The sequence below is a fragment of the Phyllostomus discolor genome, chromosome 1, assembly GCF_004126475.2.
Source record: "Phyllostomus discolor isolate MPI-MPIP mPhyDis1 chromosome 1, mPhyDis1.pri.v3, whole genome shotgun sequence".
NCBI lineage: Eukaryota > Metazoa > Chordata > Mammalia > Chiroptera > Phyllostomidae > Phyllostomus > Phyllostomus discolor.
Genome location: NC_040903.2, coordinates 165633714 through 165650706, shown reverse-complemented (window position 1 = coordinate 165650706; position 16993 = coordinate 165633714). Strand labels below are relative to the sequence as shown.

The 16993-nt window shown below is 36.3% G+C and overlaps 1 protein-coding gene across 1 annotated transcript in view; it reads right to left on the bottom strand.

Moving 5' to 3' along the window:
- UNC13C (unc-13 homolog C) overlaps window positions 1–16993 on the bottom strand; it is a 469738-nt gene that overhangs the window by 139733 nt on the left and 313012 nt on the right. Inside the window, 1 exon segment of the mRNA XM_028506783.2 lies at window positions 15573–15658. Within this exon segment, the coding sequence (XP_028362584.1) occupies window positions 15573–15658 (86 nt within the window).

The following is a 16993-nucleotide window of genomic DNA, read 5'->3' as shown; positions in this document are numbered from 1 at the left end:
TGTGCCCTGGACTGGGAATCGAACCTGTGATGCTTTGGTTCACAGCCCATGCTCAGTCCACTGAGCTATGCCAGCCAGGGCCAAATCATTGCATTTGTTAAAATATAAAGGTAAAGAGATATAAATATGGAAGTTTACAAAAGATTCTCTAAGATTTCTCTATTTCTCCTTTCATCATAAAAATTAAAAGTATCTATATAACATTGTTATAAATCACTTTATAAAGCATCTTTATTGAGATGTAATTTATATAGGATGAAGTTCGCCAACTTAATGTGCACAATTCAATGGAGGTAGGGGTACAGGGAGTGGCTGCAAATGGGTATAAAATTTTGCAATGATGAAAATATTTTAGATGATGATAACAGTTGCACAGCCCTGTAAATATACTAAAGCACTTTGAATGTTGTCTTCTTTCATCCTTACAAAAGCTCTTACAAACCTAGACTACAGGGAAGAATGGCATTCATATGTAAGAAACTCTAAGAGATTTTAAGACTTGGGATACATGCAGCCAAACAAAAGGAAGGAAGCATATAACTGAAGAACTGTTAACTGTTACCCACTGAGGACCAGTCAAAATTAACAATGAAAACAATCCTTTGACATTATTTTCAATCTTTGAAATATATTTAAAAATCTAATATGCATCTAGGCTAAAAAACAACATATTGTGTACAAAGAAGAAAAAACATTCTGGTCTTACTTACATTCCTCTGTTATAATCCTGAATACCACAAGCCAATAGAGAAGTTCTGAAAATAAGTATGACCCTCAAATTATATACATAGCCAAGTTGTCATTCAAGTACAACAGAGAGATATTTTCAGGCATATTGGGGCTTAGATTATATAACCATGTATATACCAAAGTAGTTCCAGAATTTTAATCTCGTGTTCCATAGGGCACCACACAAAGGCAACTGATCCAGACCAACTTCTCAGGTAACGGGGAAATTCTCCTGAATGGTATCAATAAGAGGGACTACAATTTTTGAGGAAAGAATAACCAAATGTTCTAGGTCTCATTTGTATTTGGGCCTACTGCGATATCTCATACTTGGTTGTATCTGTATGTTTTTCTTATGAGCACAAGATGATACGATACTTCTTCAGTCCTATACCTGAGTTGTGATTCTCCTATCCTTGGAGTTTTCTTGCTTGCAAATGTCTTACTATTAGTTGCCTCTCCTTGCCTCTGTGGAATCTTCACACATACCTCCACCCCATCACCCTATACCCAGTTTTCATTCTTTTTACTTTCTGCCCCTGGGTTCCTCTGAGCCAGCAGTGGTCCTTGGCCTTGGTGTTGTGGACCCTTGCCACCCACACAGTGAGTTGTGTGGAGTGCCACAATGAAGTTTGCAGTTGTCATAGTGATGGTACTGATTCTGTAGATGACTTACTTTCTCCTTTTAAAGGAATAAACTGTATGGTAATACCACCCATACTCTCTCACATGCTGCAGTGATTTCTGCTGGGAGAGAAAGAACTGGGATTTCCTGCAGCACCTGGCAGGTGTGCAGCTTATCATCCTCTGTTCTAGTTGGATCCATTGCAGTATCAGGATTAGCATTTTGAAGCATCCTTAGAGAACTCTTCCAATGACAAGTAATGCACAGTGCACTGAAGTTTCTTGGGGAAGTGAAGCTTCAGTGAGGGCTGACTGCCCAAAGCACAGCACAATGTACTTAACTTCCCCATTAAAGATTCCTGTTTTCTTTCCTAAGTGTCCCCCATGCTTCAACATGCTCTGTTCTGTCTGGCAACTGAGAGTCATTAGGTATAATCTCTGTCTTTGTCTTCCATTAAGCTTCTAAAAATTTACACTTCTTACGACTTAATTCAGCTCTTTTTGCTGTCCCAAATATCCCATTGTTATAGGATTGGTATGAGTCTCAGGTTTCACAACAACCCACTCATCGGCAGTTTCTTAATAGGGTAAAGCATATGTGCGTGTTGTCTACCATGCTCACAGTGGTCTGGTCTAAAGCAGAAAGGGACGTTAGATAGTGCCTTTCCCCTTCTTCTCTGGTTATAACCAGGTCACATTTCTACATATCATTCATAGGCTATATGATTGACAATTACCCTCAAAAGAACCATCTAGAGTCATTCTTTCAGTGCTTTCCTTGGAGGTCTCAAAAAACAAACAAACAAACAAATAAACAAAATGGCAAAAGTATGGTTAACTGGATTCCTTATTAGTAGAAAGTTTCTAGAAAGCTGATTTTATACCAATTGCATCTCCTTCCCAGAACCCAGAGTTCCTTTGTTGCCAAAACAATTCCACTGGCTGGATATCGACATTCTTCAAAGACAAAGATTCTTGACCAAAATATTGCCCCACCTCAAAAAAGTGATAATATTTGTATTCTTTGGTTCCAACTCTATATCTGCATGCATTGCTGCACTTGTGATTGATTTGATTTGATATAACGAAACTGAATTTACAAGTTCCACAATTGAATTCAAGTAGTTTAGATAATGTTCATGTACTCAATTAATTCATTTTGTTTTCTTTAATATCTACCAGGGGCAGCATAGCAATTGGCACTTGAAACCATGATATTTAAATATTTTTATTTCCTGTTTAAATTGAGTTTCTCTAAGCATATTTTAGCAATTACCTTCAATTTGTTATTTTTCAAAACTTTTCCCCAAAAACTCTAATAAGGAAGAAAAATCTAAATAGGGTTTTATAACTTCTTTTTTTTCTTTTCATTTCTTCTTCTATGTTTTCCCAGATGAGACATGGTTGAAAGATTAATACCAGTAAGCCAATAGAGGAAAAAAGAAGAGCTTTGTACTTTTCATGTAAGTGATAATTTACTATGTCATTATATTGATATATGCATAGTCATTTCTTTGTCTTCAGCAAATGCAACTTTATTCTTAATTGCATTCTTACTACCTCTTTTTTTCCTGGCAATTATGACCTACTACAGATTTCCATATCAAATGCCCCCTTTTAATATCTTGCCCAAGAGATGTGATAGTTGGCCAGGAATGTCTTAATTAGTCTTAAGAGAAAAAAATTTATGCTTAAATATAACATTTCCATTATAGGTACTTAAAAATTAAGCACTAGGTATATAAAAACAGTCCCCAAATTGGGTCTAATTTCCAAATATTATTATAGAAATTACATGCATGGTCTGTAGTTATTGGCAACTTTATGAATGTAGAAATACATCTGTATATTCTTTTGGGTGGTGCCTGAGAATTTGCATTTCTAACACCTTCCCAGCTGATGCTGCTCCAGGAAAAACCAGTTCTCTAGAAAGCCAAGATTGTCAAATCGTAGTTCATGGATCCCTGGGAAAAAATCTAAAATGGGCTCCAGGGTATTTATATATGCATCCCTGGAAGAATATACACAAATGTTTTACACACACACACACACACACAAACACATATGCTTTGTGCGTTTTTCTGGTAATAAAGTTTGCATATTTCATCAGATTCTCAAAAGAAGGCCTTCAAAATTTAATTAAAATTAAGAGTGGTGATACTCAACTATGGATATATATTAGAATTCCCTGGAGATGTGGCTCTTCCACTCATTGTTGTATGATTTTGGGGAATGGTTTCTCAATTTCACCAGTGCCTCAAATTTCATCTATGAGATGGGGATACTAGTAGTACCTGCCTCACAGACTTGTTTTGAGGTTTAAGTAAGTTAATGTTTTCATATCATTTAGAGCAGCACTTAATAAATGCTAATTAGGTGGTGATGAAACAAGATTAAAGGCCTGAAAATGTTTTTTTTAAAAGTTTAGGTTCTGACCCTGGTGATTCTAGTGGACAGCTGGGGTTGAAAACCACTGCTCTGCCATGAAGAGAGAGAGATGAATGATTTTCCGGAGTGGGTGGGGCCAGTTTCCTCTCAGGGAATCAGACTTCCTTTCCCAGAGCGGCTTTGGTAGGAAATGAGGAACAGCTAACAAGAGCTCTAGCATACTATGAATAAAGGTTTCACAAAATTTCAAGAGTTGGTTCATGTTGAACTTTTTTTTGTAGTACTGGGAGGGGCTTAAAGAAAGGAATAGAAGGAAGGACATTGGTTTTATCCATGTTGACTGTCACTTTTATTTAAAATCAACACAAACACTAAAAGCCTGTCCTAATATAAAAGTACACTATTATAAAGAAATGACCAGAGAGGTAAATATTGTGTTAGCCAGACTTCAAGATGACACCTGTGATCCTTCCCTCTTGGATTCCATGTCCTCTGATACTGATCATAATGTCCTACTCTGATACACTCATTTCTACAAAGAAACACAATATATTAGTCAGATTGACATAATTATCATTATATACTCCCTTAGACCCTGTATACTCCCTTATACTCCCTTAGACTCCCTTAGACCCTTAGTCAGATTGACATAATTATCATTATATACTCCCTTAGACCCTGTATAAGCTGGACTGTATGATCAAGAAGATATTGAAGAAGTGAGAGAGTGTAACTTCCCAGGCTGGGTCATAAAAGATATTGCAGCTTTTGCCTTTTTCTCTTGCATTGCTAACTCTGGAAGAAGCTAGGTACCACACCATGAGGACGGTCAAGCAGTCTGTGGACACGACCACACTGGGAAGAACTGGAGCCTCCCCCGCACAGTCCATAAAGATTTGACAGCCTTGTGAGTGAGTCACTTGGGAAGCAGGTCCTCCATCCCTATAACTGCAGCTTCACAAGAGACCCCAACCCAGAACCTGCTATCCATAGAAATACTATATATTTATTTAGGTTTTAATTCATGAAGTTTGGAGATAATTTGTTACACAGTGATAGATAACTAATGCACTATAACCCTAAACCTTACATTTTTTAGAGACCTGAGTTGACAGTTTCCTGTTGCTATCTTAGTGCTACTGCAAATGATCTGCTCATTTTATTCTCTCCTAACCCTTTGAGACTACCTAAAACACAAATAAATCGAGTAGTTGTTATAATGGCCATTCTCTGTGAGGGAGAAAGAGAGAACCCAGTGTCCTGCCTTGCATTTTCACAGAGAGAAAAAATGTCACAAGACTCTTGAGCTGTACTAAGCTCAACAGTTAGAGGCCAGCTATGTTCATGACAACAGGGGCCCTGACTGAGTCAACAAAGAATTTAAATTCTGATACTATCTAAGAAAAATGGGAGAAAGCTCAGTGTTTTTTAGGGATATGGTTGGCCAGGTTGCCTATCTAAACCCTTGAATAGTCAGGGTCCATTGTTGTCCTTTATTTTAAAACCAAATAAATAACAGACTTATGTGAGATACAACTCATATTTTTTGTTCAAGCCTGAGTATGGGCAAAGAGAAAATTACCATGAAGACTTTGATGTGCTACTTATGTACTGGCCATACAAAAATTTAAAATGTGTGAATAGACAATACTCCATCTCCTGATTCTAATTACACTTGTCACTGGCCCTTTATTTCATTTACCTGATATTTTGCTAAAATACACTACTGTGGGAAGAGAGCATTAAGAACCATTGAACTAGTGTCCCAGGTTCGATTCCCAGCCAGGGTACATTCCTGGGTTGCAGGCCATAACCCCCAGCAGCCACACATTGATGTTTCTCTCTCTCTATCTCCCTCCCTTCCCTCTCTAAAAATAAATAAATAAAATATTTTTAAAAAAAGAACCATTGAACTTAACTTTAGAACACACATGGGGTGTGTTTGGCAAATGGATTTGCTTATAGTGCTAGAGAGACCACATCTATAGTCAGAGTTAGCTTAGGCCTGTGTTTGCCAAGCAATTGCTTTGAGTTGGAAATTGGAGGACCCACAGAAAGTGGCTGACCAGTTAATTACATCCTGCTTTAATATACTAATTTCTATCAAAGGAACACAATATATTAGTAGGGTCAACATATTTTAATTGTCTTTTACTGAAATAGATTATAAGGTGAGTTAATGGATGGTTAAGTGTTAAGATGAATAATAGCATTACAAACAATCCTGAATGCCCATTTTTCTTTTCTGTTATTTAGAAGCCAAATATTTTAGTCGGCCTGTTCTAGATTAATTGTACACACAACTTATCTTCTCTGTCTGTTCCAAAAACACAAAACAAGTAGTTTCAGGCTAACTATCCAACTGCGGGAAGGGGCAGCCTAAAAAGGAGGAAACAGAAATGCATTTATTGCAGGTGTGAAAGGGCTCCTTGCTTCCCATTTAGGTCGTTTAAATTAACACTGATGCTTTCCTTCCGAGTAAAGGTGAAAGGAGGTAGGAGTCCCTTAATGTCTGCAAAACAGCATGTTTAGCGGTGGATAATAAGCTTCCTTTTAGTTTCACTTTATTTCCTTTTATGTTTGTGCCTACATGGCCACTTCCAGCTCACCAGTGTAAGCAGGATTAATTTGCCATCCCCACCTCTCTGATTTTTAATTTTAATACTTTTTCTTCCTTATTTTGATTGTAGATCTTTTGGATGTAACCAAGATGTCCCAATCACCTTAGTGTGTGCAATCTGCTGAAGTCCTGAGAATACCCGGGTTTAAGAGGATGATAAAGAAGAGAGGGGGAAGGCTAGGAAGCAGGAAGAAAAAAGCAGAACAAGCAGAGGAAAGTGGGGCCAGAACACATCTGTCTGCTTGGTCTTGCCCTGGTTTTCATGATTTACTCTCACTGATCTCTAATTCCCCATTAAATGCTATGGGGGATTTAGGAGAATGTCTTTAGACTTCAGATTATATAGCTTGACAAGTTTTTTGTTTGTTTGTTTGTTTGTTTGTTTAACCAGTTTGGAAATTTTTTTGATGGCTAAAATTTGTCACTGTCTTATAAAAGTAGAGTTTCACCATGTGTTTTGTGTGCTGTGCCTGCGAATATAAAATAGGTTGTTACATATTTGGAAGCTTTTGGCTAAGATTGAATCACAGAGGTTTATCTGAGGAAAGGCATCTGATAAACTGAAGCTTTACATGCTGTTATCCAGGTATCAACACAGGCAAACTGATGAACAATGTACTGTTGTATGGAATGTACTAGAAAACCTAGAGAAGGTATGCACAGTGTGCAATGCCTGGCTCTCATCAAGATAAGAATCATTCTGAATTGTATAGGTAACCCACACATGTGCATTTATATACACATTTTTGTGAGCTTGGATGTTCGTTCAATGATTATTTACTGAGCAACTATACACGCCAGGCTTATCTTAAAGAATGAACATGGTCAATGTGGTCAACTCCTGCAAAGAGCCCATGTCATAAAACTGAGATTGTCACCAGTATGACCATCCATCTTACTTAAAAGGAACAAAAGCTTTCACTTCATAAAACACAGGCTAAGCCAAAGTAGGCTCACAATTGTTCATATGGAGAGTAATACAGTACAAAGTATACTGAGCAGTTAAATATAGAAAACATTGTTATGCAAAATTTTACCAAAATCCCCAATTAATGTCATACTGATAAGATCAATAAAACATAAGTAAATGATAAAGCTAATTACCCAACTACTATAATATTTGGTTTCTGTAACACCATGATACAAAAAAAACATTAACTGTTTCAAAATGCATTGGCTTTTGTTCTATTGAAAATAATAAAGACAATGAAAGATGTGAACATTAGAGGAAATTTATATGCCCCTGTTGGAATTTGACTCCAAGGCAAAAAATGAAAAATGGCTTGACATAAATGCAGTATGTGATTCTATTTTTCTTTTAAATAAAAGATTAAACAAAATAAGCAATTTTTTCTTTCTTTTGGAATGGAGGTTTATTTTCCTCTGTGTTAGTGAGTACTCCGTGAACTTTTTATAATATAAGGCTGGCAATGCCTGCCTGGCTGGGCCATTAACATCTTTCTTGTCATTTTTCTCCCATTGAGTTTCATGTTAATACACTTAGCCTAGTTCATTCCCTTCCTCTCTATTTTTCCTTGAGAATTATTTTTAATTCCTCTTCTTTTTCTGTATTATTATTTTACTTCTTTGCTTATCCTCTTAATTTTTTAAAAAATTGATAGTCATGATTGATTTGCATCCTTAACTCATTTTTCTTTCATGATTTTATTCCTTTCCTGGGTTGTTCTTACATGGTTAATGCATCCATACCAGCTCCTCCACTTTAACTTTCATTGTAAAGGGACATATTGCTGACACTTAAATGTCTTTAAAAATCATTGTATGTCCCAAACAACAATGGAAGAAGGCGCTATTCTGATTACATAGTCTCCAGATTAGTAGTTCTCACACTTCAGCATGCATCAGAATCACCTGGAGGTCATGTTAAAAAGGGTTGCTGGGCTCCAATCTGAGTCATTAGTTTTGGGGTGAGACCCAAGTATTTCCATTTCTAACACCTTCACAGATGATCTGATGCCACTGGTCTGGGAAGCACATTTTGAGAACCATGGGCTTAGTGAATCAGGAAAACTTAAGAAGTACCAGTAAATACATTTTGTTCTTGCCTTTATGTGTGGGGATGGAGAGCTAATATAACACACAATTTCTCAAATAAACAGTCTCATCTAAATTGATATATTAATCCAGAGATCATATTTCAGTTTGTGGGTTGATCCATGTGACCCTGCCACTAAACATTTAAATGCATAGAACTACTTTTCTGGCAGTAATAAGCATTAAGAATTAGTAACCATTGGTTTTAGTTTTGTTTTCTTTTGTTGCCCATTGATCTAGACTTGGAATTTTGTGTAAAGATATGTTAATAATAATTAATGGAATTTTACAAAAAAGAAGGTAAGGGCTGATGAACAGGGTATGCCTGGAAAAGCTGTTGCACAGTTTCCCAAGGAAGTATATGGCTAGCACATCATTGTCAACCTACCGTCCTTTGTTATAGCATCCCAGCAATACACACACACACGTTTCTGCTAATGAATAAAAGGTGCTTAGGTTTTTTCACATGCATGATTATTAAACACGTCTTAGAGCTGCTACAATCACAACATAATTGTTAAAACTACATACCTAGACTAATTTTCTCTTTTGTATGAATGATTGCCTCAGTTTGCTGTGCTTCTGTTGAATTGTGACTGGAAATTAGAATTTTGGAATGGAACCTATATTTACACTTTTTCTTATTTGTATATATAAGCTTATATTCATGCAGACAATCATTGCTTTATAACAATTTCTTTTTAAGTGTTGGAGAAAGGGAAGAGAGTAAGGAGATTCATACAAAGATAAGGTATTGTGAGAAATACATTTTTATTTATGAAGTACAATACTAAAAAACATTAAAATAGGAAATATTATGGGAGAATAGGGAAGAAATACTCATTTCTCTCTTTGAAAATCTAAGGAGAAACTTAACAAATAAGTTACATTTGAATTGGACTCTGAAGAACACATGTCTTTGCTAGGAATGACAAGTAAGGAAAAGTTTGGGTGGGGTGGAGGGGATAATGCACAATTTCCTGAGGCAGAAACTTATGTAAGGATTTCAGGGAAATGTTAAATAGCTGGGTGTAGCTAGGGCATATTGTATTTGTATGGGAACAGTATTAGCACTAAAATGAGGTACAGAAAGGAGAGTAGGGTCCTAGTCCAGGCTATGCTAAGAAGTTGGGACTCCATTCAGTGGTCAGGGAGACATTGCCAAAGAAAGAACTATGTCACTGAAGATGGAAGAGGAAAGGGGACATGTCTGACCAAGGACAACCATAAGAAACATAGGAAGAAAATTATTTCGAAAAGTTTCAGATACAGATCTTATAGTACAGGTTTGCTAATTGGATGCTGAAGAGAGAAAGAAGTCAACCATGACTTCTTAACTTTTAGCTTAGGCCATTGAATTGATTATGATGCTATTTTATAATATCAGGGATGTGGAAGTTTACTGAAGTCATGTTTAACTATTTCCGTGGTATTCTAATAGTAAAGGCAAAAATACCTAAATCTTAGCAAATAACCTTAAGACTAGGAAAATGACTTGATTATTAATCATGTAACATACAAAATAGTATTTTTTTCAGGTATAAGACATTATTCATTAAAGCTAATATTTCATATATAAGTGTGTTATTTCTTTGAGTCTTTCAACAGTATTTTGTTTTTGGACTAGAGTAATGCTGATGATTCTCAACAGGATAAGGGAAAGCCATCTGCCCTCTCTCTTGGTTAAGAAACACCAACATCCTTGTTACTCATGGGAGTCTCTGTACCTCTGAAGTGTGTTGAAGCAGGGGAGAAACATGAGCAGGTTGAGAAATGCTGCTGTAAGAAAAGGAGGCCAGACAGGTCCACAACACAGTGCTATGAATCTCTGCTCCATCCACCGTCTCTGAAGTGAACAGAGGTGTAATTTTAGTATCTATCATCCTGATAAAATGAAAAAAGATTGAAAGTAAGAAACAGTAGAAAAGAAATTCATTGTTCCCAGGGAGCTTTTACTCATTATAGATACTAATCAGAATCTGATCTTTTCTACCAAATTATGAGGATCTAGATAAATGACAACCAGTAGTTTATGAGGGTAGACTTAAGTCAGCAGAAAAATCACTGATAGGTAGACCAAAAAGATGAGAGGTGTGAGGTGGAGCAAATATGAAGTAGGCCAGAAAGATGTTAAGTATGAGAGTATGCTAAGTGAGGCTGGAGAAACTCAGGGGACAAAAAGTCAGGTCTTTTGGCACAGCCAAGGCAGTCAGCAAGATCAGGAGAGATGTGATCATGACTTTGTGTTCCCATTGTCTTTGGGGCTACAAGTCAAGGGCAATGATCTTAAATGCACAGGGTGGCCTGAGACCTGTCTGGGTGAAGGACAATAGAAAGAGAGCACACTGCTTTGAAACAAGTGCCTAAAAAATACGTATGAGGAGAGTAAGAACTTTCTGAAGGTATTTGATATGTAAATATTCAAATTTGTAAGTCAAGAGAAGGTAGTGCATAAAAACTGTGAGGGCAACGTTAATGGCAACAGTCATGCTTATTGGGATGATGAGACGAGGGAATATTACAGGCAGTCTGAGAATCTTCACATACCGGTGAGGTCCAACATCACTAAGCAACAGATGGCAATTTGTGATAAAAAGATAGAATGTCCAGAACTAATACATTGCTTTAACAACAGTGTTAAAGCCTTGCTGCTACTTAGTGTGTAGTATGCCAACCAGCTGCCTGAGCATTATTTCATAGTTCCACAGACATGAAGACAATCATCCCCCTGTACACAGACACACACAGATGTACTCATTCAGAATCTGCCTTCTAAGGAGATTCCCGGGTGACCAGTGCACCCACTGAAGTTTCAGGCGCACTGACCTGGGAGACTTTACTGATACCAGGTTTAATATGATTGGGTTTTACATATTATAATTAATTCTATCTCTGCCTAAGTTACTTAAGCAAAATGATTTTTATGTGACTTTTGTTTATCTCTTCAAAATGTATCTGAAAACTTGGAAAATGACTCAAACACCCCTCTCCCATCACAGCTACCCCTGAAGGTAGATGCAATTTCAGAACATGACTTGAAACTGTACCACAAACCCCAAATTAAAAATCAGTGTTTTAAGGATTCTCAAGCACTCTTTTACATAATTATTAATTAGAAACCATCTGAATCTTTGTGGGTCCAATTCATCATCTGGCTGCAATCTTGAGGCCTAGCAAGGTTTGCTCCTAATAAAGACTGTGAAGACAGTTGTATGTTACACAAGGAGCACCCCGAACAGGAATGGCCTGATTTAAGAATTGTCAGGCAATGAAGTTCTGTGGATGCCAAGGTGACAAATATAATACCTGCAGTCAACTGGAATTGACAATTAAACATTTTGGTCACTTATAGGCATCTAGACATCTTGATGGTATTGTAAGTTGCCTCCAAGTTCTTGTTTACTAAATTATAATCCTCAAAATTGCTGTAATAAAGGCTCAACAAATACTAGCTATTGTGTGCTAGGAAACTATCTACTCTCACCCTTATATCTGTCTGTCTGTGTCTTTCTCCCTAAAATAACGGTGTAGAGTAGGTATTTTTGCACCTCTTTTGCTAATGTTGACATTGAGGCTTATTGATTATTTCATAAATTCTCCAAAATCATAGCTAAAATGTAAATGGAAATCATTAGAGTCTGAACTTAAACCTAACTCTAAATTACAGGAGGCCCATGTTTGTACCTGCCAGAGCAGACAATGAAGTCCTGAGAATAAATTTTTCAAAAAAAAAATTCTGGAAAACCAACTTTATTTCACTATAAAACATTTTGTGTGGGCCTTTTAAAAATTTTTATATTCCCCCTTTCCATACAGTGTACATCTTTAAAAAAATCTGTAAAATGATTTATTCTGGTTTCATTCAAGAAGTTTTAACCATAGTGTTCAGATCAATTACTGTTTATTAAACTTGCAAGGTGATTCATGGGAAAAGTGTAAACAAAACAAGCTGTCTCATACAGACAGTGAAGTTGGGGAAATGGTGTTTCATTCTTCAAATTAGATTATTTCTGTTGTAGCAGCTGTTGAGTTTATGAAATAAAGCAAAGAGCTGCATCACACATCTGCAAGTCCATAAATCCTATCTGGCTGTTGTCCATTGACTTGACTTCATCAGACACTTTAATAACAAAATGAACTTTGTAGCTCAAACTATGTAAAAACACAGGGTCTTTCCAGGTCAATAGATCAGGTCAGTAGGGCTTAGGGCTGAAGCCCTACTCCACCATCCAGTAATTTTAAGAACATGCTAAAAAACAAACAGAGAGTAAAAAAATCACTATTAATGTGCAAAAGAGCCTGCCAGAGAAGTGTTTTTAAGTATATGCCCTCCACTCTGTGAGGTACTCTCAGTCTTCATTTTCTTTAATAATTATTCATGCCACATTTTTAAAAAGGGTACAGTACATTTACTGAAGCCAACTATTAGATTGAAATGGTGAAAGAGAAGGAGGGAGAAGTAGTGAACAGATTCACATGAATTTGTGAACAGTCTCCTAGGGGGTTAAACTTTAAATGACCCGGAAAGGAGACTGTTTTGAAACTGACAGAATGTTCTTCCCTTACTTAACAATAAAAATGTTCTCCTTCCATTTAGCATAGTGCTTTAGAATTTGCAAAGTGCAGTAAATGTGTCAGGTGATGCTCACACCAACCTGGGAACTTTAGCACTTTTTTATAGGAAAGAAAACCAAAGTTTGGAGAGGTTATGCATTCTGTGTTCAAGGCTGTGCACCTTACAGTGACAAAGCTTTCTGAAAGTGGGTTTTCCCCGAGTCAGATCTCTTGCTGCCTCCCAACCTGCAATACTACGCATCTTACGTTTGAGCATGACAAGTGTTCAGGCCTTGTCTCCGAGGTTCTTTGTATTGGCTTGTCACATTTGTAATTTGATTCATATAAACAAGCACATACTGAGTTTCTACTAAGAGTCAATGAATACAAAGATGACAAATATAATCCTTGCACTCAAAAGCCCTCTCATCTGTGAAAGAAGATCCATAAACCATGAGATGCAATCCAATTTACTCCCTGACATGCCTTCCTGAAAATCTGTGTGAATATGCACAGGTAGGTGAATTGTATGGTATATGAATGAAATATGAAAACTGCTATTAGAAAGTCAAAATAATCAAAAAGTTCTTGTTAAGGAGGAGATTCTTGTCTCCAAAAAAGCTAAGATAGTAACAAAACTATTAATTACCATTGATCTTAGACCAGAGTTTTGAAGACACAATCTCAGTATTTTGGATGAAATTATATTACACAAAATTATTAATCTATAATCAATAAGCATCTCATCTGTTATAGATTCTTTATGTATAGCATTTCTAATTTCATTGTTTCAAACAAATACTAAATATCTGAGATTTACATTTCTTAACATAAACATTACACTTACATTAATACCTATTTTTACAAGTAAAGGTAACATAAAACATCCAGTATTTGCATACATGTCACTATGTAAGCAAAGCTATAGGTCCTGCTCAGACAAAATGAACACTGACAAGCAGACCACCTTGCAATAGTTCCAAACAGGAGCACGAACTCTGAACCAGTCTCACCCCATTAATCTATTTTCCATACTGCAGTCAAAATGCTTTTCCGAAATTGCCAATCTGAAAAGACATGTCCCTGATGAAGTCCCTTTATAGTCCCTCATTTCTCTAAGCAGAGACTCACATTCTTCACCACAGACCACAAGGCCCTGCAATATTGGTCCCTGTCAACTTCCCCAGGATCACCCCTTGCTGCTTCTGGCTGGTCAGGCCTGCCAAGTTCTCTATTTTCAAATTCACCTTTCATTCACTTTAATTGCTAAAGCTCTGTCCTTTACTAGGACAAGACAGAAAGGTTTCTTGCTTATCTCTTCCCCAAACTCACTACTACTTATACTTCAGGTCTTTGTCAAGATAACACTTCCTCAGAGGAAGTTCCTCTTGAAAGCTGCCTTGTCCCCTTGCATCGAGTCTGATTCAGGTGCCTCTCCTCCAGACATGCTTTTGCCATCAGCCCTACTCGCCCCCTATTGCAACTGTCTGCATACCTGTGGCTGTTCTCCATAATCTTGTGGCCAGGGACTGCAGCTTTCTTGTTTGTTGTTATATCTTCCACACTGAGTGTAGTTATGTGAATTTAGCTTCTTGGGGCTCAATATATACTGAATAAGTGCAAAGACAATTTTCTACTAGACTATAAGTTCTTAGAGGACAGAAACCATAAACTGGTTTATGGTTCTATCTTTAACTGTAAATATGTGAGTGCTCATAGAATATTTATAGGCTTTTTAAATTCAGAGCTGTATCTCCTTTGCCTTACAGTATATGATTTGGATTCATTCGAAGTAAAGTTTCTGGTAGAGAGCCTTGCTGTTGTCCTTGTGCAAGCTTCGGACAGATTTTAACCTGCCTAGCCTGGGATACCATTTCCAAAGTCATGTGGATGAATATCTGGACTCATAGTCCTCATCCAAACTCTCAATATGGCCTGCTTTAGGCCATAAAGTAAACTACCATAAAGTAGTCCTACAAGTGAAATATTCACTGTGATCCTGTAACTTCAACCATTTGACACATCTTATTGTTTTTAAATGCTTTGAGAAATTTATCTTCCAACAATGTGGAAATGCATTATAGAACTAAATTGTTCACAATGGTATTTTTATTTTTTTTCTTATGATGATACATCCAATAAAGGCTAAACACCCAAAATATATAAGGAACTTACAGAACTTATTACCAAAAATTTTTTACTTAAAAATGGCCAGAAAATGTGAATAGAAATTTCTTCAATAAGGACACATAGATGGCCAAAAGACATATGAAAAGATGCTCAGTGTCACTAATGGTCAGGAAAACACAAAATAAAACCACACTGAGACACCACTGCACACCTGTCAGAATGTCTATCATCAATAAGTCCACAAGTGCTGGGCAGCACACGGAGGAGAGGGAGCTCTTGTGACGGCTGTTGCGACTGTACACAGGCACAGTCATTGCAGAAAACACTATGAGGACTCGTCACCAAATGAAAAATAGAGATATCATGTGAAACAATAAATGTTTTAATTAATTCCTTACACTTAAAACCAAGAACATGAAATCATTATTTAACTAAAATGGGTGGTCTAGTAAGAATAGGTATTTGTAATTACCTTCCAGTGCATATTTCATGTCCTGAGCAAAAAGGGTCCACATAATTTCAGCACTTATTTTCCCCATGTTCAGTTCTTGAGGAAACCTAAAAAAAAACCACATATGTATTAGTGTGCCAAAAAGAAGACTGTACCTAAATACCTCCCAAATACCTCACATTACATATATACCCTATAGTTATTATGTAGATCATAAATATTTTTATTTATGTGATGTCTCTTTATGAACTTTCCTAGGTAGAGAAAAAATCCACACTAGAATATGGTGATATAATGCATTGGGTGTCAGGTAATAGACTCCAGTAGATCAGATCCATGCCAACGTCATGAGGCCCATAGTTCCCAATGGATGCCCTAGAATGTGTTTGTTTGTTTGTGCCTGAAGAGCCTCTCCAGTTTTATTATATGCTCTATCTTCTATGTCTCTATTTTGAAGGCATATCAGGTGAATCTGAGTAGGAGATACCATACATTCCCAAAAACCACACCTCACACTCATCTGTTAGCAATTTTCTTTGAAGCAAGCTTGAGTGCTTTCGTTCTCTATTAATGGTACACCACTAATCAGGACTACAGATCCTAGACAGGTCTGTGTTTTAGATTAAACAAGCTTCGGCTAAAGACAAGATTCCTACTGCTGCTGAGTATGTACACTGCTTATATGTGTTTTAATCTTATAATAAGGCTCCTTGTAATATGAGGCCAGTGAATATAACAACCAAGTCTTTTCATTGTCAATATGTAAGACTGACAGCATTTTCTTTTCTAACAAATATATACTCTTTATATAATACATGCATATATATATACACACACACGCACACACACACTATATATATAGACAGCTCTCAGATTCATTTATATTTTGGGGTACAAAATAAAAAAAGAGTAATACAATTTTGAATGGGATAGAAAGTGTTACCTAAGGAAATATAACCTCAATATGACCTCAAATAAGAAAAGACCATGGACACTGCATGAAACATTCTACTCCAATTTTCTACCAAACACAAGAGATATTTCATCAAATATCCCTACCTGTTATCTATCAATTTATCTAATAATGTTGGTTGATATTTTAAAACTTAATTGAAGATGTACTTTTATCAAGTATTTGCACTCAAATGTTCTATGATCAAAAAATTAATATAACCTGAATTATATAAAATTAGTTTCAACAATAAATTCTACTCTGATATAAAAATAACCTTAGGTGAGTGATTAATTTCAAACATTTCATTTGTGGATGGCTACTTATATCACACAATTTATAGTACATTAATTTTTTTGTAATATATATGCAACAACAGAATTGTAAGTGAAATGAGAAGAGTTTAAGCTCATAAAATGTATAAATTTATTAATTTAAATTTTTTGAATCAAGAATAAAGTGTGAACATATTCATTCACTTTATAGCTCC